This window comes from Alexandromys fortis, unplaced genomic scaffold (assembly GCF_014885135.2).
Source record: "Alexandromys fortis isolate MF-2015 unplaced genomic scaffold, M_Fortis_MF-2015_v1.1 scaffold_4, whole genome shotgun sequence".
In the NCBI taxonomy this organism is placed as follows: Eukaryota; Metazoa; Chordata; class Mammalia; order Rodentia; family Cricetidae; genus Alexandromys; species Alexandromys fortis.
In genome coordinates, this window is record NW_026067944.1 from 23529629 (window position 1) to 23554050 (window position 24422).

The 24422-nt window shown below is 37.5% G+C and overlaps 1 protein-coding gene across 1 annotated transcript in view; it reads right to left on the reverse strand.

Moving 5' to 3' along the window:
* The window catches only part of Stxbp5l (syntaxin binding protein 5L), a 208717-nt gene extending 184980 nt beyond the window's left edge, over positions 1-23737 (reverse strand). Inside the window, exons 1-2 of the mRNA XM_050148905.1 lie at positions 23639-23737; positions 22330-22523 (exon numbers count right to left, since the gene is read on the reverse strand). Coding sequence (XP_050004862.1) covers positions 22330-22515 — 186 coding nt within the window. The 5' untranslated portion in view covers positions 22516-22523; positions 23639-23737. The remainder of the gene's footprint in view (positions 1-22329; positions 22524-23638) is intronic.
* Between the last annotated feature and the right edge of the window lie 685 nt (positions 23738-24422).

Below are 24422 nucleotides of genomic sequence, written 5' to 3' on the forward strand. Positions count from 1 at the left end.
ATCTCCAATTTTGAAGATCTTTCTCATTGTTCAACAATAAAAATAGAAAGTAACCATCATAAAATACATTTTAGCCCTGTAGTAAATAGAAAAACATTTTTAAATGAACATGTTGTGAAACAACATCATAGAGGCAGATAACAAAAGAAAATTGTGCTAGAAATCAGGAGTACAAGCTCAGGGTCCAGATCTGTCACTGACTAAGTAACTTGAACATATTTCTTAACATCTTCAAGTTTCCTCTATCAACACTTCACATGGAATATCTCTTTTAATTTCCACTGATTTTTATTGCATGATGTCATAGATTGTGTTTTTATGAAAAAAAAATTGAGGCTTAGAGATGTTGATTAATTGTCCAAGGTCCGTAAACTACAGAAACACAACACAACCTGACTGATAGCTCCAAGGCTGTCTAATTGGATCTTAAGATGAAACAGTGACCTGGATTACCCCATACGGATTTAAGACTGAGACAGAAAGGCCTTTCAAAAGCAGTATATTATTGAACGTCTAATCTTTAAGAGAGAATTTACATAAAAAGTCATTCCAGACAAGCAAAACACCCCTTTTTATTTTATTTTTATTGTTTTTATTGAGTTATATGTTTTCTCCATTTCCCTCCTTCCTTCCCCCTGTCTTTCTACCCTTTCTCATGGTCCCCATGCTCCCAATTTACTCAGGAGACCTTGTCTTTTTCTACTTCCCATGTAGGTAAGGTCCATGCATGTCTCTTTTATGGTCCTCCTTGTTGTCTGGGTTCTCTGGGGTTGTGAATTGTAGGCTGATTTTTCTTTGTTTTGTATCTAAAAGCCACTTATGAGTGAGTACTCTTATATTTGTCTTTCTGGGTCTGAAAACAACCCCCCCCTTTTTTTTTAAGAAAAACTCTTTCTTCTCAGGGGCATTCTGGAATAAAGTCAATCAGATTTGATTAGGGAGAAAATCTGATTCACATTACTCATATAGCTTTTAAAGCATTGCTACTCAAAACTTTGGAGTATTAAAACAACTGACTCTTCCTCTCCCAGAAGTTTTTTTTTTTTTTAATTTTCGAGACAGGGTTTCTCCGTAGCTTTTTGGTTCCTGTCCTGGAACTAGCTCTTGTAGACCAGGCTGGCCTCGAACTCACAGAGATCTGCCTGCCTCTGCCTCCCCAGTGCTGGGATTAAAGGCGTGCGCCACCACTGCCCGGCTCTCTCCCAGCAGTTTTAAATTGACAATGGCTCCTCAGCTAGGAATGGTACTTCATGTCTTCCTTCCCAACTCCATGTGTGTGGCGGGCGAGGGCAGGGGAGAAAACACAAAGTTAACTTAAATTTTAGTTATTGATCTACTGCACTGTGTCGAAGGCAACTCCTATTTTTTTTAAAAAGGCATTTAATTAGGGGCTTCTATAACTATTATAGTGGAAAGTGGATTAGTGAGCTTTACACCCTAATTCACAGCAGCAGGTAAACAGAGAGACAGACACTGGGCCAGGTGTGGGCTTTTGAAACTTCAAAGTCCATCCCCAGTGACACACTTCCTCCAATCTTTCCCAAACCATTCCACCAACTCGGGACCAACCATTCACACTTATGAATCTATGTAGGCTAATCTCATTCAAACATCCACAGATGGGCAGGAAAGTTGGAAGCACATCTGAGGGGAGGGATAAATGTAGTCAAAACTCATTAAAAGAAGTTTTCAAGGAATAAAAAATTTAAAACCCTGAAGCATTAGTTTATCAATTTCTGTGGAATGTATGAAGACAGTTCAAATTTTCAAATATGGGCAGAAAAAACTATGAACGTGTGTGTGTGTGTGTTCCTGGATATAGGTTCCTATCAACAGAAGCCTGCTCAGACCTCAGACCATGGGATAAAAGCTAAGCAGATGAATGCCTTAGGAGGAAAGTCTGAGATCTTTCTTCTGACTCTGCGTGTTCCAGACACTAATATGCCAAGACAGGAAAAGACAGAATTTCTAGAGAAATGCAAGAGTATTCTCACATTACATACTGAAATACCCTTATTTTAGTACACTGCTCAAATTCAATGTCCAAAGGACTACAGATTTCTTATTTTATAATAAAAATCATAACAAATATTTAAAAAGGAAAACATCTTGGACATTGACTTATTTTCACAATTGGGCTACCTTAATGAATGGCAGTATATTCATCTATTTATAAAAAACAAGATAGGGAGACCAATATAGAAATAAATAGAAAGCTAGAAACTGAAAATTTTTCTCCTCTACTGAAGCAGAAGCTATGAGTGCAGTATTTTTCAGGCAGGAGAGCACAAATCCCAAGAGTGATATTTCAAGATCCCGTGGGTAGTAGCAGCAGAGAGCTGTAGAAAAAGAAACCCCAAGAAAGGAGTGGATTTAACAGCAGCAGGATTCTGTGCACGGATCCTCTTGCCTGCTCTACACACAGGTCAACCGATGTAACTAGGAAGATCTGTCTGAAAAGACTCAGATAATCTATAAGAACCAGTTATTTATATAATTGGAAATTTTCAGGTAAATGAGCAGAAATTGATTCAAAACTACAAATCATAATTGAAATAAGTCACACTACTGGCAAATTTGACCTGATAGAGAGCTTAAATTCTCAAGTTAAATGAAATTTTATCCTTATGGTTATGTGTCTTAAGGCAAGTCTCTTTAAGCTTCTGTTTCCTTATCTGACTCATAAAAATAAAAACAGTTGTTCATAGGATTGTGATTGACAATCAAAAGATAATTATTCTTCTAAAATACTTAGCACAGTAAATGACTGGAAGTCTTCAATAAGTGTCATTAGCATTGCCTGCTTTTACTGTTTAAGCATATGCTAACAGGCTGGAGAGATGGCTCAACAATTAAGAGCATTGGCTGATCTTCCAAAAGATCCAGGTTCAATTCCCAGAGCCCACATGATGATTCACAACTGTCTGTAACTGTAGTTCCAGGGCATCCAAAGCCCTATACTGGCCCCATTAGGCACTGCATGTACGTGGTATACAGACATACATGTAGGCACCCTTGAAAATAAAATAAATCTAAAAGAATTGTGCTAAACATGCTACTTATTGGGCTTTGCTTCACCTGGTCCATGAAACATCTCCTCCCTGTTCAGCATTTCCTAATTCTCCATTAGCAGCTCCCAGCGGGCTAATGAGCTAGTCTAGTAAGCAAGATGTATGTATGGATGGATGTTAGTGTGCATGTTGGTGCCTTCATATACATTCCCACAACAGTGATCATTCATTTCTATAACAGGTATAAATAACTGGCTTTTTATTACATGATACACATTTTCATTAAAATAAGTTTTGTAAGAAATAAAGTTCTGTTTATTGTAGTCTTGTCATGAGAGATGAAGAACAGATATGAACAGTCAAGATAACTACGTTCCATGTAAATGGCAGAAAGGCATCAGTTAGAACTGCTCAATACAGACAAAAACAGATTGTATTCTACCTTATCTGTCTCTCCGAAGACAAGATAAAGCACATGAGCCTACAGTTCATAGGGTTCTGTTTCACATAAATTCAAAAAATGGAAAATCTAGTAAAAAAATAATCCTTTATTTTTGTTATAACAATTTAGGACCAGGAACAGAGCAGATCACATTTGCTGGGATGGGACAGGACCGTAATCAAAAGACTAAACACATATCGATTTTTTCTTATTTTTCCTACCATTCTAAACATGTGAAGCTTTTTCAAAATGTAACTTATTCAACTCAATATATCCCCATTATAAAAAGTTAAATATTTGAAAAGAGGAGAAAGCAATAGATGAAATAAAAGTAACAAATATAAGTACTAAAAGAAATGATAGATATGTGTATCTTATTTAAATACTATTCCCTCCACTTTTATGCATATTAAAATATACCAAATCATTTTTCTCTTTATGTGTATGTGGTATGTGCATGTATGTGTATTCATGTGTGTAAAATTATGTGTGTGGACATTGGGTGGCTTCCTCAATCACTTCTCCACCTTACTTCCTGAGGCTGAACCTGGAACTTGCTGATGAATGACTGCCTGACCAATAAGCTCCAGGGATCCTCTTGTCTCCACCCTAGATGCATAATACTGGTGTTACAGATGCTAGGAAATACATCTGGCTTTTCGCTTGGGTGCCAGGAGTGTGAACTGAAGTGCTCATGCTTGTGATGCCGGCTCTTTACTGACCAAGACATCTTCCCAGGCCTATCCATATAAAATTTTGTAAAAAACCTTGATGTCTAAATAGGTATATAGGATTTTTTTTTCTTTTCAATTTCTTTGTCTATCTCAACAGTCCTCTGGAATAGGAAATATGTTACCAACGTTATTAGTACTATCTTTTAGAGGAATCAAAAACAAAATTGAAGGGGTCAAGGAAGAGACCACAGAGATTAAAGGGTATGATATGCAAGCATAGGACATGGATTTAGAGCCCCAGAATATACTTAAAGAGCCAAGCTAGACATGGCAACACATATCTAGAACGCCAGTGCTGGGAGGCAGTGACAGAGGACCCCAAGGGTTCTCTGGCCAGCCTAGTCAGTCAGTGAAATCCTAGCTCAGAGACCTTTAAAAATAAGAAAGACAGCAATGGTGGAAGATACAAGTGTCTACTACTAGCCTGTACATGCATGGGCACTACACATGGGTACACATAGATACCTATACCACTGTCCAGATTAGGACAGAACTGTAGGTTCAACAAGAAAACAAAAAACCCAAACTCACTAGGTACTATACTTAGTAAACTATTGTATGCCCAGAGTGCTCCTATTATATAGCATGCCATATTTTAAATCTTCTCAGATCTCCTTATCTGTTTGCGAGCACCCACTTTGTTGTTGTATCCAGAAATTACAAAGAACCACTCTAAATAAACAAAGGTAAAAATCTGCATAGAGCCAGGCTGTGGTGGTGCACGCCTTTAATCCCAGCACTCGGGGAGGCAGAGGCAGGCGGATCTCCGTGAGTTCGAGGCCAGCCTGGTCTACAAGAGCTAGTTCCAGGACAGGAAACAAAAACTATGGAGAAACCCTGTCTCGAAAAAAAAATCAAAAAAAAATTGGCATAGCGAGCTCAAAATCCTATAAATTTCCCTAAAACTCAGCTTTCCATTTCATGGTCCCTCACCCAAAGCACTTAGATATCTATAGCTTCTTAGGTTTAGGTTATATACTAACAATGGGGCTCTTTCACTAAATATACCATTATAGAATTCTATACCAATAAAGAATTGCCAAATCCTAGACCAGCATTACACTATTTGTTAAGGAGACCAAACCAAAAAAAAAAAAAAAAAAAAAAAAAGATAACTATTCAGGTTTTCTCTCAAAATCAAATATGAAGATCAAATAATAATCTTTGCAAAGTAAGATGGTTTATCCTGATTGTCATCTTGATTGGGTGTGAAATTAACTAAGGGGCATACCTCTGGGGAGGGTTAACTAAAAGGAAAATATCTCCCTGAAAAGAGGCAGTGCCTTCCAGTGGCCACTCATATATCAAGAGGTCTGAGGAAAAAGCAGTATCGCTTCCTTCAGCCTTTACTCCTTGCTGTTGATTGCCTCAATCCCATTGCGGTTCTGTTGCCATTCTTCCCTGTCACCAGAACCCTGCTTCCTCAGCCTTCCAAGATCAGAAGCTCACCCAGAATTCTCCAGGCTTTCAATACCAGATTGAGATGGAGACATCCAGTCATGTGGACCATGCAACTACTAGGTTCTTAGCCTCTCCAGCACTACCAAGCTCATGTGGTTTGGGAGGTCATATTGTCTATGTGTTGCTTTTATTGGTTAATGAATAAAGAACTGGCTTGGCCTATAGCATGGGAGGAGAAGGGAGGAGTCAGGGGGACACCATGGATCTGCCACCAGAATTATATATACTGAAGCTTTGCTGGTAGGCCACAACCTCGTGGTGAAATGCAGATTAATAGAAATTAGTTAAATTAAGATGTAAGAGTTGGCCAATAAGAAGCCAGAGCTAATGGGCCAAGCAGTGTTTTAATCAATACAGTTTCTGTGTGGTTATTTTGGGACTAAGCAGCTGGGAACAAACAAGCAGCCTACTGGAACAGTCATGTAATATATATGAGTCAATCTAATAATCCCTTTTTAATATACATTCTCTGTTCTGTTCCTGTAGACAACTCTGACTAATACATTAACAGAAGTTGCTAACTTACTCTAAAAGTTAAGATGGAAAGCAGAAAAAGAAAATTTTTACTGGTCTACCTAGCTTTTCACAGCAAAGACAAGCAATGTAACTTTTAGCTTCTCTCCCTCTTCTCAATTCTGCTCAAATACCTCAAAGGGCATTTCAAATGTCATTTTCCTAAACTACTCGACATGATCAAAAAGCATTCTAGATGATAATTTAAAACTAAATTTTCACTTAACTTTTTTCAGTTAAAATTGTTCTTCTGTAAAATCCAATAAACTCTACTCTGGACAAGAATACATGGTATCTATGGAGCAGAAATTTTACCAAGGTATGTTAAATTTAAAAATACAAAAGTAGCATTGCTTGCTTGCCTGCTTTTGCTTATTGCTAAGGAGTGCATCTATCCCATTTAAATTTAAAAGGAGAAAAAGTCTTAATTCTATAATCTCAAAAGAATTTTGAAAAGTATGTCACAGCTTTTTAAGGGCCATAAACATTATAAATATTCCAGAATAAAGTTGCTTAATATAAAGATAGCATTAAAAATATGGCTTTGTTGAAGAGCTTATTAAAAGTAAAGGGATATGCAAAAGCATTTGTTGGACACAAATTAGCATTCAAGGGCTAAAGATGTGGGTGAGCGGCAGAGAACTTGTCTAGCATGCATGAGGGCTTGAGTTCAATCTCTAGCACAAGAAAGGAAGAAAATAAATCCATGACTGACATAACAAAGGGATCTTATTACAGGTTTGGGAAAGATTTGGTATATTGGATTAAACATCATGAGTTATTTATTAAAATGGAGGTAGAGCTCCATCTTTAATTCATTGTAGTAGTCATTTTTCTCATTGCTGTGATGAAATACCGCACAGGAAGACAAAGAAATGAATACTGGTGCTCTACTAGCTTTTCCTTGTTCTCCTTTAATTCAGTCTAGGGTGCCAGCCCACAGCATGGTGCCACCCACACTCAGTGGTCTTCCCTCCTTGCTTAGACTTCTCCGGAAGAACCCTCACAGGCAGCTCCGAGTTGTGCCTACTAGGTGATTCTGAGTCCAGTCAAGTTGACAACAAAAATTATCCACTCTCAAGAACATAGAAAGGCAAAATAATTAATACATAACCATTTTATCTTTATGTCTTTGATTTCTATAGTTCTAAAGAGAAGAAAGTGTGCAAAAATCCATTAGTGGGTTAAGACTCGATACAAGTATATATTGTATAATATCTATTTAAATCTGTCTATTATATTTATTTCCCCATTTAAACTTTTTGGTAAAGATTCAAAATCTTTTCTTCCAGACTTTTCAAAGGTACATTATATTTATTATCAGTTTTGTATAGGAGCTTCCTTCAAACTGAAACATGCTCTCCTCGAGGGAGAGGAAAGGTCATAGAACTTGGAAGTGAAGAAAATGGCACAGATCTGAGAGAGCAGAAACTCTCAAGATCTCTAAGAGCCTCCCCAGCTTTATACAAGGAATAAACAACTGCAGAGAAAAGAGACTCTGACCAGTCCATCCACAGAGGAGATTTATTTGACTTGTGGAGCTGCCTGCAAGTTTTGTGCAAAGAGCTCCAGGGATGAAGCTTTCTCCAAGCACCACCCTTAGTGGGGTGGGCTTTTTAGTTAGACTTTGGAAAATCATTACTTTGGTCTGTTACAAGTTCCATTATCAGGTGAGTAGACCTGAGTGCATTGTGTTTCTCCAGGAAATGTCACTGACAAAACATATATACACAACCTACTATGCCACAGTGCACTAGAGAAGCTTCCTCCTATATAAAAGGTGTGCACATTGATCAACCTCTTCCCACCACTCAATTTCTCCTCTCCCAGCCTCTGGGAATCACCATTCTACTCTCAACTTCTATGAGATCAACTGTCTTATGTTTTTCTTATGATTGGGATTACATAGTAGTTTCCTTCCTGTGTTCAATCTCTCAGTTATGTGATGGTTTCCATCAAATTCAATTAGAGCAAAGTTAAACTATAGTGAAGAGTCGATTCAGTTGTTTCTGGAGAGGGGTGGAAGTGGAAAACTAAATATAAAAAGATGAGAAATTTAAGACTATTTAAGAAACCCTTTATTTTATGTTGCCTGATGACCAAACAGGTATGAAGAAATGTCAAATACATTGAATTGAGTATTAAAATCTGTGAAGTGTATCCTGTATAAAGTATATCTCAAACACTTCCCTTTTGCTATTCCTTATGTTATCTTTAGGTAACAACTCTCAAATATTTAGTTCTTAGCAGCCATTCCTTGATATTTACCTTTTGCTATAAGATTTTTAAATCTATAGTTTTTTTTCTTGGAATAAAATAAACATTAGTGTGAAAAAATGTTAAAACAAAATAAAATTATAACAAATATATGATCCTGATTTGTATAATGACAGAAATTACTGGACTAAAAGAGACATACATAGATCTAATCTACACAGGAAGTAGAAAAATACAAGATCTCCTGAGTAAATTGGGAGCATGAGGACCTTGGGGGAGGGTTGAACGGGAAGAAAGAGGCAGAGAGGGAAGCAGAGAAAAATGTAGAGTTCAATAAAAGTCAATACAAAAAGGGCAGCAGCGATAATGTGATCCATTCTAAAAGAGGAAGTTGTATAAAAATTATAAAAGTAAATATTTACATATGGCATAAATTGTTAATTACAAAATTATATAAATGGCTTACACAAGGGTGCTTGCCTCTCAAATCCATTCTTTAAAAAAAAAAGATGATAATGAAGAACAAGAAGGCCCAATTAAAGTGTCTAGTAAATCTAGTAAATTAGTCAATTCCTAGTAAAAAGATCATTATCTCTTTCCTATAACAAAAAAAAACTTGAATGGATAAAGGAAAAAAGCAAAACTTTTAACATAAAGCCTGAAACTTTTAAATACTAGAGGGAAACACGTAGGAAACCACTTTAAGGTACTGCAATGGCAAGCAACTCACTAAGACTCCATTAGCTCAGGAAATAAGAGCCTGAATCAACAAATAGGATTCTATCAACTTTGAAAAGTCTTACACAGCAAAAGAAACAAAGACAACCTCCAAAGCAGAGAGAAAAATCCTTGCCAGACATTCTTTTGACAGAAGATTAATAGCCAGAATGCATAAAGAATTCAAAAAAAAATGCCAAAGGAACAAGCACGGCTGGGGATGTTGATGCATAGCAGAGTGCTTACCTAGCATTATGAGGTCGTGAGTTTAACACAAGTACCCCCAAAAAAAGGCATTCCAATCAACGAATGGGCAATTGAACTGAGCAGACTCTTGTCAAAAAAGTAAAAATGACCAACGATAATATGAAAAATACTTACTATCTTTGGCTATTGGGAAAATGCAAATCAATACACTGAGGTTTCTGCTCACCCCAGTCAGAATAACTATTATTAAGGACGCAAGAAAGTACACACACACACACACACACACACACACACAAACACACACACATATGTACATACACACATAAATATGTATATATGATGAAGTCCATAGAATTTGCACACTAACCCTTAAAAATCAACTAAAAAGAAATTTTAAAAGTGTTAGCAAAAATATAGGGGGAAAAGAATTCTTATACAGTGTTGGAATGTTGTCAATTAGTTTAGTTACCATGGAAGTTCCTCAAAAAACTAAAACTGGAACTGCCATACAACACAGCCATTTCACTCCTTCATATATACCCAAAGGAATTTAAAAAAAAAACAGCATACAATGTAAATATCTGTTTATCTATTGTTTACTGACACACAACGGTCAAATTATGGAATGAGCCTAGATGCCAATTCGTAATTAAATGTTTAAAGGAAATTGTGGTATAGGCAAACAGTAAAATATTATGAATCAATAAAGCAGGATGAGATTACATTGGTTGCAGGAAGATGAATGTAACTAGAGATAACATTAAACAAAATAAGATATCATCATGTTTTCTCTCACAGGGAGTAAAAAAGAGATGACATTAAAGTAGAAGGGGACTATTAAGGAAGACGAAGGGTATTGAGGTAAGGAAGGGAAAGGGTTATAAAGTGCTAATTAAAACCCTGGGTTTCTCAATCAGTGTGTCTCAACCCTCCGGCTAACCTCTATCTCCAAAAATATTTAAACTACAATTCATAACAGTAGCAAAATTACAGTTATGAAGTAGCAATGAAAATAATTTCATGGTGGGGGTCACCATCTATGAGGAACTCTAACTCTAAAAGGGTGGCAACATTAGGAAGGCTGAGAACCACTGTTTTATGCAAATACTAAATAGACACAGTGAGACCTATACTCTGTATAATCAATATGCACTAATAATAGAAAAAGAGATGGTTAGGCAATACCTAGGTTAAAAGACACACACACACACAGAGAGAGAGAGAGAGAGAGAGAGAGAGAGAGAGAGAGAGAGAGAGAGAGAGAGAAACAGTTTAGGAATGTAAAGTGGGTAAAGGGGAGCAGCCAGAATGCCTGAAGAAATACATTGTCATATGAAAATTTATTTTTAAAGTATTTGTTATAGAGTGATATATAAATCTATGATGCTTACATAATAAGTGATGTCACCCTCACACTGACTCACAAAACCACTCTGTACCAGGGATCCCACAGCCACCACAATTGGCTAGTACTCAGTGTGGGCAACATTACCCAAAGAATGGAATTCCCACCAGATAAAGATGAAACCAGATATCTACACAAAGAAACTCTTCAAAGGTCATGATTCCAGGTGCCTAGATTTCAATGCAAAAACCAAAACATAAAACCAAGACAATATGTCTCCTCCAGAAGACAGCAAACCCTTTGCAATAGACCTTGAAAAAGCAATTTTTCTGAAGCATAAGACAAGGGCTTCAAATTGCAATTTTGAGTATGTTCAAGGACCTTAAAGAGGAAATAAATAAATGCCTTAATGAAGACTGTATAAATACAAACAGTCGAATGAAGTAATAAAAACAACTCAAGACATGAAAGCATAATTTAACAAAGAAATAGAGTCATTAAAGAAAACCCAAGTTGAAATAAAATTGGAAATGAAAAACTCAGAATGTCATAGAAAACCTTCAGAATCTGTGCACATTCAACCCTCATCAGAGAAGCTGCTTCTTTCCGCAGATGGGAATTAACACAGACACCCACAAACAGACACTGTGGAAAGAGAACTCAGTCTTAAATGCCATGCTGGCATCTCACCCCTCCCCTCAAGACTCAGGGATCTATGCAGTAGAGGCTGCAGAAAGGCTGTCAGGGCCAGAGGAGGTGGATGACTCCGAGGAAATAGACAGAACCAAGAGTGACACATATGTGACCTCAGAGACTGTGACAGCATGCATGAGGCCCGCACAGGTTTAGACAAAATCCCAGCTCTGAGAATGGGAATCCCACCCTAGCCGAGAAGCTATTTGCAGTTGCCACCTGCCTGGGAGGAAAATCAGTTCTCTCCAAAGGAGAGTCACGGGGTATCAGCTGTACTCCACGGCAGGCCCTATGACCAGTAGCTGGCCAACACTAAATGGATGCCAAGTTCATTGTTTGCTTATTTGTTGGCATTTTTTGGTCTGATTTTGGTTTATTTTAATTTTCATTTTGTTTTTGGTTTGTTTGCATTTTTTTTCTTTTTTGGAGAGAGAGGACATAAATTTAGGTGGATGGGGAGGTAGGGAGATCTGAGAAGAGTAAAAGGAGGGGAAAGAATATGATCAAAATACATTATATGCAAAAAATTAACTAACAATTTTAAGTTGATAAATAAAAATAAATGATATTATCAAATTAAGCTGGGTAGCTACTATAAAGCATAAAAACATTAACTATTGCCTCAAATGTTAGAGGAATTTTAGTTTAGATAGATAAACAAACATTAAAGAAAATACCACAAGTTTATATGAAAGCAGAGTAAAGAACGTTTGAATAATGCATTTGATAAACATATTATTTGTAAATAGAGCTCAGTAAGTCTAAGTATATCCCTCATCTGTGTTCTGGTCATCCGGTTAATTCCACCCAGTTCGGCTCAAGTGTATCTACCCTGATAGTTGAGTCTTGGTTATAATGTAGAATAAATCTGTTAGAATTAAAGCAGACTTTAACCAATTTGTTATCCTATGAATCTATAACTTTAAGTGTTGTATTGTTTTAAATGTCCTTGTCAAACTTTATATTGCTTCAATTAAGAGATTTTAAACTGAATCTAATCCTATCCCTTTCTAGTAACATATTTCATATGGAAAAATTAATACTATTGAATATAATCTAAAGAACCTATCCCACTCTAATTTACTTTGGCATAAAATCAACATCTTATTAGGAACTTAAATATATCTTCATTATAAACAAAACTAACATTTTATAATGATAATTCTAGGAACAAACATATCTAACACCTTAGAAAGTGAGAATTGTTAGAGAAAATCATAATTTTCCAAGTGTTTTTGCTGTTATGCCAGTGACTTTAGAACTCTGATCCATTTCCCCAAATAAAGGCAGCGAAATTAGTTTGCTGTCAAGAAAATTGATTGCATTGCTTAGTGTTCAATCTAATTTGGTTATGTGAATTGACTAAAACCCTGACCATAAATCTGAGAGCCAAAAGCACTTGCGAATTTTGAGCAGTACAGTCATTTGTGAAGTCATATTGAGTTTGGGGAAAGTGTTTACAGTGGGTAACATTTGAGGAGATGGAAAATGCAAAATCAATTAAGAGTCACAGGATAACGGAGGAAAACGATGTGAACGGATGATCTCAAACTTTCATGGAGACTATCACAGTCTTTTCTTGTTTTCGAGCATGCTCAGTAAAGCCTCCCAACAGTAGCATTATAAACCACTAGAACAGTTCAGACTAAAAGGATATCACGCATTCAGAAGGGAATTTAAAATCCATCTGTAGTACACTGAATTATCAATATCAACTGACAATCTAATACCTTCAAAAGAAATGAAATCATACTCTCCCCTCTTATACAGAAGTCCAGAAAAGCACTGTAAGTAATTTGTGTTAGTAAATCAACTCCCTAAAAACATTTCCACATTTGGTTGACTAGCTGAGAATAACACATATTTTCATCACTTTAAAGTTGTATTTAGAACTAAAACCTTCTTTTAAATCGTGAAATGTCAAACTATTCCGTCAGTGGCCACTTATCTTTCACTTCATTCTCTCTGCAATTATCACAGTGCTCTACAGTATACTTTTTAAATTTTTAAGTTTTATTGTTTACAACTACCTTCCATGAATCTTTTAAATATAATAATTTCTGTATTTAGTCTTCTAAAAGTTAAACAAACTCAGCATTATCTAGAAACTTAAGAATGATTCAAAAAAAACCTTGCTAAATACTTATTAAATACAAGAATTTGACACATTTTAGAAAACTAGACCTTCAGGTATCAAAAATAAATTAAGAAACATTATCTCCCTTTAAAATTAAAAAAGTATTACTGCAAATAAAAAATTTTATAAAAATCATTTTGATATGTAGGAATAAAAATTTCAATTCTTATTAAAAAAACTCAATTTGAAGACTTTAACCAGGGATACTAATTCAGACTTTTATTGGATATAATCAGTGCTATTTACAGCTGTTAAACAGCTTTTAATTTGTTTACATTTGTAATGCTGTACTTACTGCTATTTTATGTGCATTGGTGTTTTGCCTGCATGTATGTCTGTGAGGGTATCAGATTGTGGAACTAGCCTTACAGACAGTTGTGACCTTCCATATGGGTGCTGTGAGTTGAACCTGGGTCCTCTGGAAGATCCAGGGCTCTTAAGCACTGAGTCATCTTCCCAGACCGATTTACCTGTTTATTTAATGGATTGGGAGCTTCATGGTGTCACCATATAGTTCAGGCTGGTCTTGAAACTGTGATCCTCTGTAAACAATCTCTAAGTGCTGTAATTATTACAAGCATATGCTTCTACACTTGATTGTGGCTATTAAATGATCATGCAAATGATGTTCCAGAATTATAATTTAGTAAATCAATATCATCACTATAGTAATGAAAGTAAACTTAGATTTAATCCTATGACTCTTTTTTGCAAGCACATCTTCAAACGAAGCCAGAAGAATGTCTGGGAAAATATGCAAAACTTTAAGAAATAGGTTATTTCGGCTGGGCAATACTGGCTCATGCCCTTCATCTCAGCACTCGGGAGGCAGAGGCAGGCGGATCTCTGTGAGTGTGAGGCCAGCCTGGTCTACAGAGCTAGTTCCAGGACAGGCTCCAAAGCTATAGGGAAACCCTGCCTCAAAAAAAGGAAGGAAGGAAAAGAAAGAAAAATAGAAAAATGGGTATTTCACTTAATTACTAGAATTACTAGTAAATAATCCTATAGATAAGCATGCTTGCAGTTTATATAATATTTTAAATTAATTCTTTTAAGATATACACAAAGAACTATTGACTGCACTGTTAGTTTTTAGGAACATCAGAAATGCCATACTAAATGAGTTCATTAATTTTATTTATCAATAATATACTAACACCAAAGGATCTTTTGTAAAAAAAAAAAAAACTGTTCTCTATGGTGACTTTTAAAATCTATTAACACACTTCCTATATGTCTATAATCCCTTACTCAAGCATGCCCCTATACTCCTATGCTCTTAAAATAAGCAAGATAGGTCGTCTGTGGTATGGAAGAACCTGGTTTTCATTAGTTTTTAAAACCTGATTTATTTTTGGTTTTTAAGAATTTTAACATCTCAGTCCTGATTATATCTTGATTCTTGTGATTTTCCTCCATCACCATTATGTTTTAGTATTTCTTCTCTTTTGGGAGATTATAGTATAACTACATCATTCCCCTTTCCCTTTCCTGCCTCCAAACATCCCATACACCTTCCTTGCTCTTTTTCCACATTCGTGCCATCATGTTTCATTAATATTGTATACATACATATACATCTCTGTATATACATACATGTCTTTATTTCTAAGTACATAAGAAGAACCGTCTCAGTCTGTATAGTGTTTTCAGGGCTGTTCCTCTTCTACTGCTATTTCTAGGACAGAAGCATGAGGCCACTGTCAGATGCTTTATCCATAGTAAGCAATCCTATGTTTTATTCCACCAGTTTGTAACTACAGAAACACAAAAAAGTCAATACTTTTCAGGGAATCTTTTATAGTTATTTTCATACATAAAGATTGCAGAAATTTGGAACGAGGGTTATGTCCTTGTGTCAGTCTCAGTTACATAACCACACAAGTGTGGAAAATATGAAGTCAGGAGAGGAAGAGACACTGGAGATCCTGAGGAAGGGACAGCAGGAAGGAATCTATCAGAGTTCTAAACACCCAAGCCCCGACAGTCCATGCTTGTATTTCTGGTTTTATGTCTATTTTCTTGCTTGGAAAATCTGATATATTATCTAATATGAGGATCATGATCATGGATCAGAAATTACACTAGTTATTTATATATTAGCTCTAATGACATTATCATTTATAAAAAAAAAGATCATGATAATAAATGTTGGTAAACAGTGAGTTAGCTAATTTAAGAGTTTATTCAGAACTTTAGCGATTATATCTGATTTTTGTCATTTTCTTAATTCTTAAAAATCTTAGATCTGGAACATCTCATGTGCTTAAGATTATCAGTCTAATAATTTAAACCATTTCAACGATCATTTGGAAACAAAAAAAATGTTCTTAATATTCTATACAATAAAACCTGAAATAAACTTAATCTATAGTCTCCCACTGATTTTTAAAAATATATGCCACATTCATAATGTAGAATCCCTCTTTCAATGATTTAATTTCTTTCTTTTTTGGTTTTTTTTTGTTTGTTTGTTTGTTCATTTTGTTTTTGTTTTTCAAGACAGGCTTTCTCTGTAGCTTTGGAACCTATCCTGGAACTAGCTCTTGTTGACCAGGTTGGCCTTGAACTCACAAAGATCCGCCTGCCTCTGCCTCTAAGTGCTGAGATTAAAGGCATGTGCCACCATGGCACGGCTCAATTTTTTTCTTTCTTTTATAAAATGTATTTCATAGAAATCGTTCCAAGAAACTGTTCAAAATAAGACCTATTTCATTCTGAGTATGCTCCTAATATTTTCCTTGGTCCTATTCATTCATTCACTTACTCAGCAAATATTTGACTATGTTTTACAAGGAAAGTGATGTTGTATACATCAGTAATAGATATATATGCATATATAGATGTACATATGAAAAATAAAGTCCTGTCTTCATGGAGTTTATATTATAGAGGTGAAGTATACAACCCATACACACACAAAGTAAATCACATATATGTGTGTGTATAATTTACTAATATCTATATATAATTTACTAACAAGTAATTTTAATAATTACCAAGAGAGAGTCGTCCTAACACGAGGACAGACTAAAGGATTTGAGCACTGCCCAGTGAGGCCCTCTCTGATTTGCTAACAGACAGCCCTGAATGGTGTGAAGGAAGCAGACAAGGCAAAGGGAGCCATTATTTAGGAATCTAGGAGGAGGTAGGAAGGAGAGAGTTCTAAGTAAAGAATAAATATAAAAAGTCTTGTGGTAGAAATTATGTCTGAGAAACAGCAAGAAGGACAACACAGGTAATACAGTATAAAAGAAATAGCAGTTGAAATAGTTTTACAAAGAGGCAGATAATTTGAAGCTTTAGAAGGTATAGTAGAACTTCAAGTTTGTCTTTCTTATTTCCTGAGACAGGGTTTCTCTGTGTAGCCTTGACTGTTCTGTAACTAGCTCTGTAGATCAGGCAGGCCTCAAACTCCTCTGCCTCCGCCTCCCAAGTTCTAGGATTAAAAGTGTGCACCACCACGCCTATCCTTATTACTTTTAAGAGAAACTGAAAGCCATTGGAGAGTTTGAATAGGAATGGTATATGATAAAAGGTTTTCTTCCATCTGTTAAGATAGAAGATTAAGACAGGCAGTGGTAGCACATACCTTTAATCCCACCCAGCACTTGGAAGGCAGAGGTAGGCAGATCTCTGTGAGTTCAAGGCCAACCTAATCTACAACTAGTTCCACTACAGGCACCAAAGCTACACAGAGAAACCCTGGCTCAAGGGGCAGGAAGAGAAAGAGAGGAGATTATAGTGAGGCCCGAGTGAAATCGGAGAGAACACAGAAAACTATATGGTAGCAGCCATGCAGGAAATATTGTAGGCTTTGATCAAGGTATCAGAATAGGAAGTGGAGGGACTTGATTATATTTAACGTATGTTTTGAATGAAGAGTTAAGGAAACAGTCTGCCTTCTCAAAGTCTCCAGATTCCTTAAGAATTTATCATATTGGCTTCTCATCAAATAAAAAATCCAAAAGAACCTGGATTTAAGGACTAAAAAATGGTACTGAAATTATTAGCTATTTTGGGAAAACTCAGGTTTTAAATTCTCTGACCTTTACTATCTTATCCATAGAATTTAGATAGTACTTCCTGTGGCTTCCCTACATGGCTATTATGAAAGTACAATAAAATACTTCTCAAACTAATTTGAACTTAATCAACCTGCTAGTAATATTAGCAAAAACTCATTTCTCTGTAAAGTATATACATGGAAACTAATGGCTCTCTAAATGCTAAAATCTAGTAAACTACTCTCTAATAAAAACATCAAATTGGGATGTGGATCCATTAATCATAAGAATAAAAAATGTGTAATATACAAAATATATGACTTGATACTAGGTTTGCTTTATAAGCATAGTATATCATTTGAATAAATAAAAGTTAAAAATTGTACAGATTGATTTGTAATGGACTGTGGAAGACAAATACATACAGAATTTATGAAATTCTACTCAGAGAACCAATTCTCAGTAACCAAAACTATATTTGTTATTCTAGTGATTTGTAAAGTGGCACATGTTTATGTTTTCAAATAAACAAATTAAAATGCTTACTATTATGTGTGTTTTCAGTAAAAAATAAATAGAGCACAGTTTATTTGGTACTTCTAGAGGACCTGAGTTTGGTTGCCAGAACCTATGTCAGGTGGTTCACAACCTACTATAACTCCACATGTAATAGATCCAATGCCTCTGTAGGCAAACACACACACACACACACACACACACACACATGGAGATAAACACACATACAGACACACACACTTTTTTTTACTTTAATGATATAAATAAGGTGTTTTTTTTTTACTTTAGCAATATAAATATTTTATCACCCCTCACAACTTGTGTACTGGCTTCCCCACATTTTCTCCTCAGATTCTAATAAACTTTCTTTCAGATAAAGAAAGCATAAATCACATATTACAGTTGCAGAAATCAAGGTTACACACACACACACACACACGCAAGCCCACATGGAGATAGTCACATAACATAACTTAAAATAAATCTTTGGGCTGGAAAGATGACCAGCGGTTAAGAGCACTGATTGCTCTTACAAAGCATCCAGTCGGATTCCCAGCAACAAAATGGTGACTCTCAACCATCTGCTTCCTGGGAATCCAGTGCCTTCTTCTGGTCTCCATAGACCTGGGGTACACAAGCAGTGCGTAGACATAAATGCTCGCAAAACACCCACACACATAAAATACAAAGAATTGTTTCAATACATAATTGTTGGTAGTTTTTTGCCTTAACCAATGATGTTTATGATGTTCTGTTCTGTTAAAAAGCACATCAACGCCTAGTTCTCAATATTTACTGTGCCTGAAAATCTTTTGTGGGCCTTTATTAAAATGACAAGTTGTGGGCCTTATCCCTGCATATTTTGGTTCCCTAACACTGGAGTGAGGCTAGAACTCATTGAGAATCACTAGTCTGTAATAACTAAGTGAGATATAGAAGCAAAAAAACACACTTGCTTTTCAGAATGTTCATAGTATAGAGGCAACAACATTTTAAAAAATAAAGTGAATGGGGCAGTGGTCAGAACTAAAAAATATGGTAAAGGCTAACTGAGAGTTCTCCAATTGTGAATGCTGAAGAAGAGATGTTCTAAATGAAGTCAAGAAATGGGAAGAAGCATTAGATATATGACAATATGATGCTTTGGAGCAATGCAATATACCTAAGAAACCAAGGAAATAAATATGAGCAGGAAGGTAACAGGACACCTTTCCGAAGAGAATTATAAGAAAATCAAAGCTAAATTTTGTTGTAGAAAGCAGTGTTTTCAAGTTGAATTGCACAGAATTCATATTCAGGAAAGGTGGTTTGTGTATGTTGCAAGTAGCTGAGCAAGAGGGCATTCGAGTGCACATATTGAAATTGAATTGTGTTATAATAAACTGATGCATCAGCCTGTCTCTCTGATCGTGAGCATTTTCAGTTATTATGAAGAGTTTAGCTTCACATTTACAGGGTAACAAATGCCTATACCTGCTTGTGGACAGTATTACACAAAAAACACAAACTACAAAGAAATATTGATTGGCTGTATAACTTGTTATAATTCTTCAGATCAATTTAAGCCAATAAAGCACCACATTTATTTGTTCTAATCGATTTTACTGGAGTAGAACAAGACTTGTTTCTGAAGAACTATCGCTCTATGGAAACTAACATAGAATTTGTCCCAGGCAAATCATATTGCATCTGGGTAATAACATTATTACAACAAAATGAAGTATAATAAGGTAAAATAAGAAGTGAGGAAATCAGAATGTATTTTCAAGATACAAATCAAGAAAATAAGACGAAATGAACAAGTACTGGGGAGGGGAAACGGCATAAAAGGCAGAACTACAAAGGAAACAGGATTTGATTCTCCATCAGATGGTGGGGTGAGGGGACTCGGGTCAATAAAACAGGACCTAGATTTCCACTTTAATCTTAGCCATGTTGGAAAGGTAAAAGTACACAGAAGGTGCTGACTTCTTACTATTCAGAATAGAATGTTCTTTGTACATTTAATCAGTAAATCTAAATGAAGTCCTCATTTCAATAATGGCTCTAATTTTGGATTTCCTTAATCCATTTTATATATTCATTATAGACTGTTACCTATAAAAATAGTTACATAATCACTTTTCAAAATTAACTATAGTCCTTGTCAAAGAAGCTATTATGTTTTCCTTATTTGGGGTGACTTCAGTACTATTAGTGCATATCTAATACAGCTGCCTAGCCTCATTATTCGAAACTTATTGCCATAAATAATATATTCTTATTTAATATATTATTTATATTATATTAAATATAATATAATGGCTGTATTTGTTCTGCTACAAACAAGGTGATTTTTTTTTAACTTTAACAATATAAATATGGCCGGGTGATGGTGGCACACACCTTTAATCCCAGCACTCGGGAGGCAGAGGCAGGCGGATCTCTGTGAGTTCGAGGCCAGTCTGGTCTACAAGAGCTAGTTCCAGGGACTGCCTCCCAAGCAACACAGAGAAACCCTGTCTCGAAAAACAAAAACAAACAAAAAAAAACAATATAAATATTTTATCACCCCTTCCAACTTGTGTACTGGCACATTTTGTCCTCAGATTCTAATGAACTTTCTTTCAGATAAAGAAAGCATAAATCACATATTACAGTTGCAGAAATCAAGGTTCCAGGGAGAAAAATCTCTTCCCCATGATAGTATGGCTGTCAGATGCAGGTTTGTTTTAAGTCTGATTCAGCTGGCTCATAGGCCAGTGCTCTTCCTACCATGCCATCTGCATTTGAAATAGCACACACTTAACTCCTGCCACTAGCCATGGCCATTCGTTTCTTAATGAACTTGTAGGAGACCACGTGCTGAACTTTCTTTCCTGTGTTTACACATCAGAATTGTTCTTATTTAAAATTTTCTCTCCTGGCTTTACAGCCTCGGCTGCCAACATCCGGTTTAGAAGTCTACCTGTTCTGTTCTAATTTTATCTCTAATAAAATTCTTCTGTATCACCATCAGATTCATTAATTGAGGTGATTAAAGGAAGTTTTCTCAGAATGTGGGAAAGGAAATAGAAACGAAATAGAGAATTAAGATATAATTCCCTTGCACAGCAATTCAAATTTGGCTTCCAGGACTCTTATACACCCTTGTTTCATGACCACTATATTAAGCTCTTCCTTACGCTGATATAATATCTATTATATCATCTGAGAGAAGATATCATTATTGCATTCAAATTTCACACAATTGATTAAATATGTTTACTTCTAAATAAGCTTGAGCTTTAAGTAAACTAATGACTATAGGTTTAACATTTCATAATAATCCTTCTAGGAAGAGCTGAGATAATGACTAAAACCTTATTATATATCATTTGTTTACTACAAAATTAAGAATTTGCAAAATTTTCCTTTTTTGAAGTGTAAAATTGTTTGGTACTTAATTCCTGCAATTTCTAAAGTTTAGTTTTTTCTTATGATGTATTCAAACACAGTTATAAAACTAGACTCATTTGTATAAAGTTTTTTCCTTGTATAAATCGTATCAAAATTATACTCAAAGGCAACCCCCAAAAAGAGCAATAAAAGATATATACATACATATATATATATCACTTTACAAAGTGATACTAGAATATCTTTATGTAGTAGTGCTACATCTGTTTTATTAAAATCTCATTTTCTTTCCCTGTCCAAAGTTCTGCTTGTTTATTAGAAGCTCAAAATCAAAATATAACTGCCTAAAATGTCTTCTCGAGAAACCAGAACAGTGATTACTTTGGAGTTTTTATGAGTATTGCAACTTCTCAAAAGCATTAAATCCACAGGATCTGCACATTCATGAAGAGTCTAAACTATTTTTTTTCATATCTAGAATTTTTAAAAAGTTATTATTGGGCTCATTAATCTATTACCTACCTAATTCTAGCACCTCGGTAAGAACCTTATTCCTTTTACTGAACAGAGAGAGAGAATTAGCAGTCAGATTCTCCGGATGACAACACGGGAAACCAATCGACTATCGCGTCCCCATGTCTCTCCTTCAGTTTACTACTCGTACACAAATCTCTTTTTCTCCCCTGACTGGACCTTAACGTCTTGCAGATACTACTTTGTCTGTGTTTTCCTTCTCTTTAAACTACCATTGTTTTTAATAAATTAATGCCCAAGTTGATGTCTTAATGATTTTAATTGACCTAGTACTGGGCTCTGAGGCTGGCTCCCCGACAATTTCCAGCCCTGAGTGTGTGAGAGTGTGTCTGTGTGTGTGTGTTACATGTGTTTCCTTGTTCCTTCGCAACAGTAAAATAAAAATTTAACAGACCCTAAAGCCAATTCAAAACCTACCTTGCAAATCTGGAAATAGTCTGAAGTCAGGCTCTCCTGGATCTCCTCTCTGAGAACCCCTGCAGTCCCTCCGGGATGCGCCGAGCCACTTCCAGCCCCACCGCTGTTACCGCCACTGCCGCTGCCACTGCCAGGGGAAGAGGCAGTTAAACCGTCCAAAACTTTTCGGAAATTAAACTTCTTCATTTTAAACACTGTTGAAAAAAAAATTAAAAGGAAAGAGAAGGGGTGACAAACATGGATTCGCACGGGGCAAAAGCCTTTACCTTCTCATCAGTCAAGACAGGAGAAGCTAGTCCCCATTTTATGTGCCTTGGACGTAGTCTAGGGGAGAGATTGGGGCTCAGGCTTCATTTTGTCGAATTTTAACTTTAAAAAGCCATGTCTTTATAAAATAAAGAGAGCACAACTCAGAGAGCAACAGTCTTCCTTCCCCACACATCAGATTTTCAAGGGCTTTCTCCCCAGCTGTAGCTATGCTTTATCAGCACTGGGGTAAAAATAAAAGGCAGTGTCATCATCGTCATTAGCATTATATCATCATTATTATACAATCAAACCAGAGCCCAACAGATCAAGACCCTCTGGATCGCTCTGAAAAGGGGCTTTCCTTCTTCAGGGTCAACTCCGAATATTTTATTATCAGAAAAAGCGACGTTGTGCGGGAGCCAATATTTACTCTGCCACCATGTTCGGGGCTCCCCCCCCCCATCATCTTCAACGCTCCCTCTTTCTCAGCAGGAATTGGGGGATAGGGCAAAAATGGCTTTTTTTTCACCCCGTATTCCCAAAGACCCGGACCACAAAACATCTGCGGGTGACTCACGGCCACAGCCGACGGGAGGGGCGAGCGGGGGACGCCTGCCTCCACCTGTCCCCGTCTCCTCTCTCTGTCCCTCTCCCGCCCCTGGTCTCCCGTGTCTGCTCCCCGCCCGGCACCTCTTCTGCACAGCGGCGGCTCTCGGGGAGGGGGGGTGGATGTGAGGCGGCGGTGACGCCTGCGGGCCCGAGTCCCGCCTCAGCCTGCAGGGCGCGCAGAGCTGGCTCCCTCGCTCCCTCCTGCCGAGCAGGGCGCCGGGGCTACCAAGGCGGGCAGCGAGCCCCGGAGCCCTCACAGACAGCGGCGCACGCCACACGCACCTCACAAACAGCAGAGCGGGTTCGCGCGCGGGGACACACACTCACACACACACACACACACACACACACTCACACACACGCACACGCACACTCACAAGCACGCACACAGGTGTGAGAGCGAGCCGCGATGGGACGGCACGGGTGTCCCTCGGGACCCCAGACTTAGCACCTTCCTCAGACGCCGCTAGCCGCCGGCCAGCCCGTGAGGCGGAGGGCGCGGAGGCTGCGGGCTCGCAGGCGGGCGACGGTCCAGCCCGGCTCCGGCCGCTTCTCGGGTCCCTCTGGTCCCGGTGCCTGGCGCTCTCCGAGGTCCTAACCGAGCGGGCGGGTCTGCCGCAGGCTCCGCCCCCGCCGTGGGGGGTAGGCCCCGCCCCGGGCGGCCCGCGCCCTCCTCCCTCTCCCAGCCTCTCGCGGCGGGGGCGGGGCCCTCTAGGCGCCAGAGGGCGGGACATCCTCTCGCCAATGACAAGCTCCACTGACCTGAGTCCCCGGGACTCCAGGCAGGAAAGAAGTTTGGGGATAGGTCGGTCGAAAAGCCAGTGACAGGTGGAGAGGATAATTTAGGAAAGTGGGTGAGGTATTTGATTGACAGCCTTACTAGCCAGTATGCCCTGGCGCCGTGCTTTGGGGGCTGTAATTGGCGCTACCTGTTGAAGGACGCTAGTGTGAATCAATAGAATGCTCGCTAGCTGGAGAACTTGGCGCTCCTGGAGTCCGAGGCTGCAGGGCGGGTTACCTTGGGTCTCGCTCTGGACCACATTGTGATCTGGGCTTTTTTTTTTTTTTTTTTTTTTTCCAGCCTTTTTCCCTGAATGTCTTCCTGCTCGCCAGGTGCATCTATTGGGCTCCCTTCGCTGTCCTGCTATCTGCGTCCAACGTGGATTTGTAAATAATCCCTGCAAAGTGTTAGCCTCCTAATGGTTTAACAGGTCACCTGTACCAAAATGAATTGG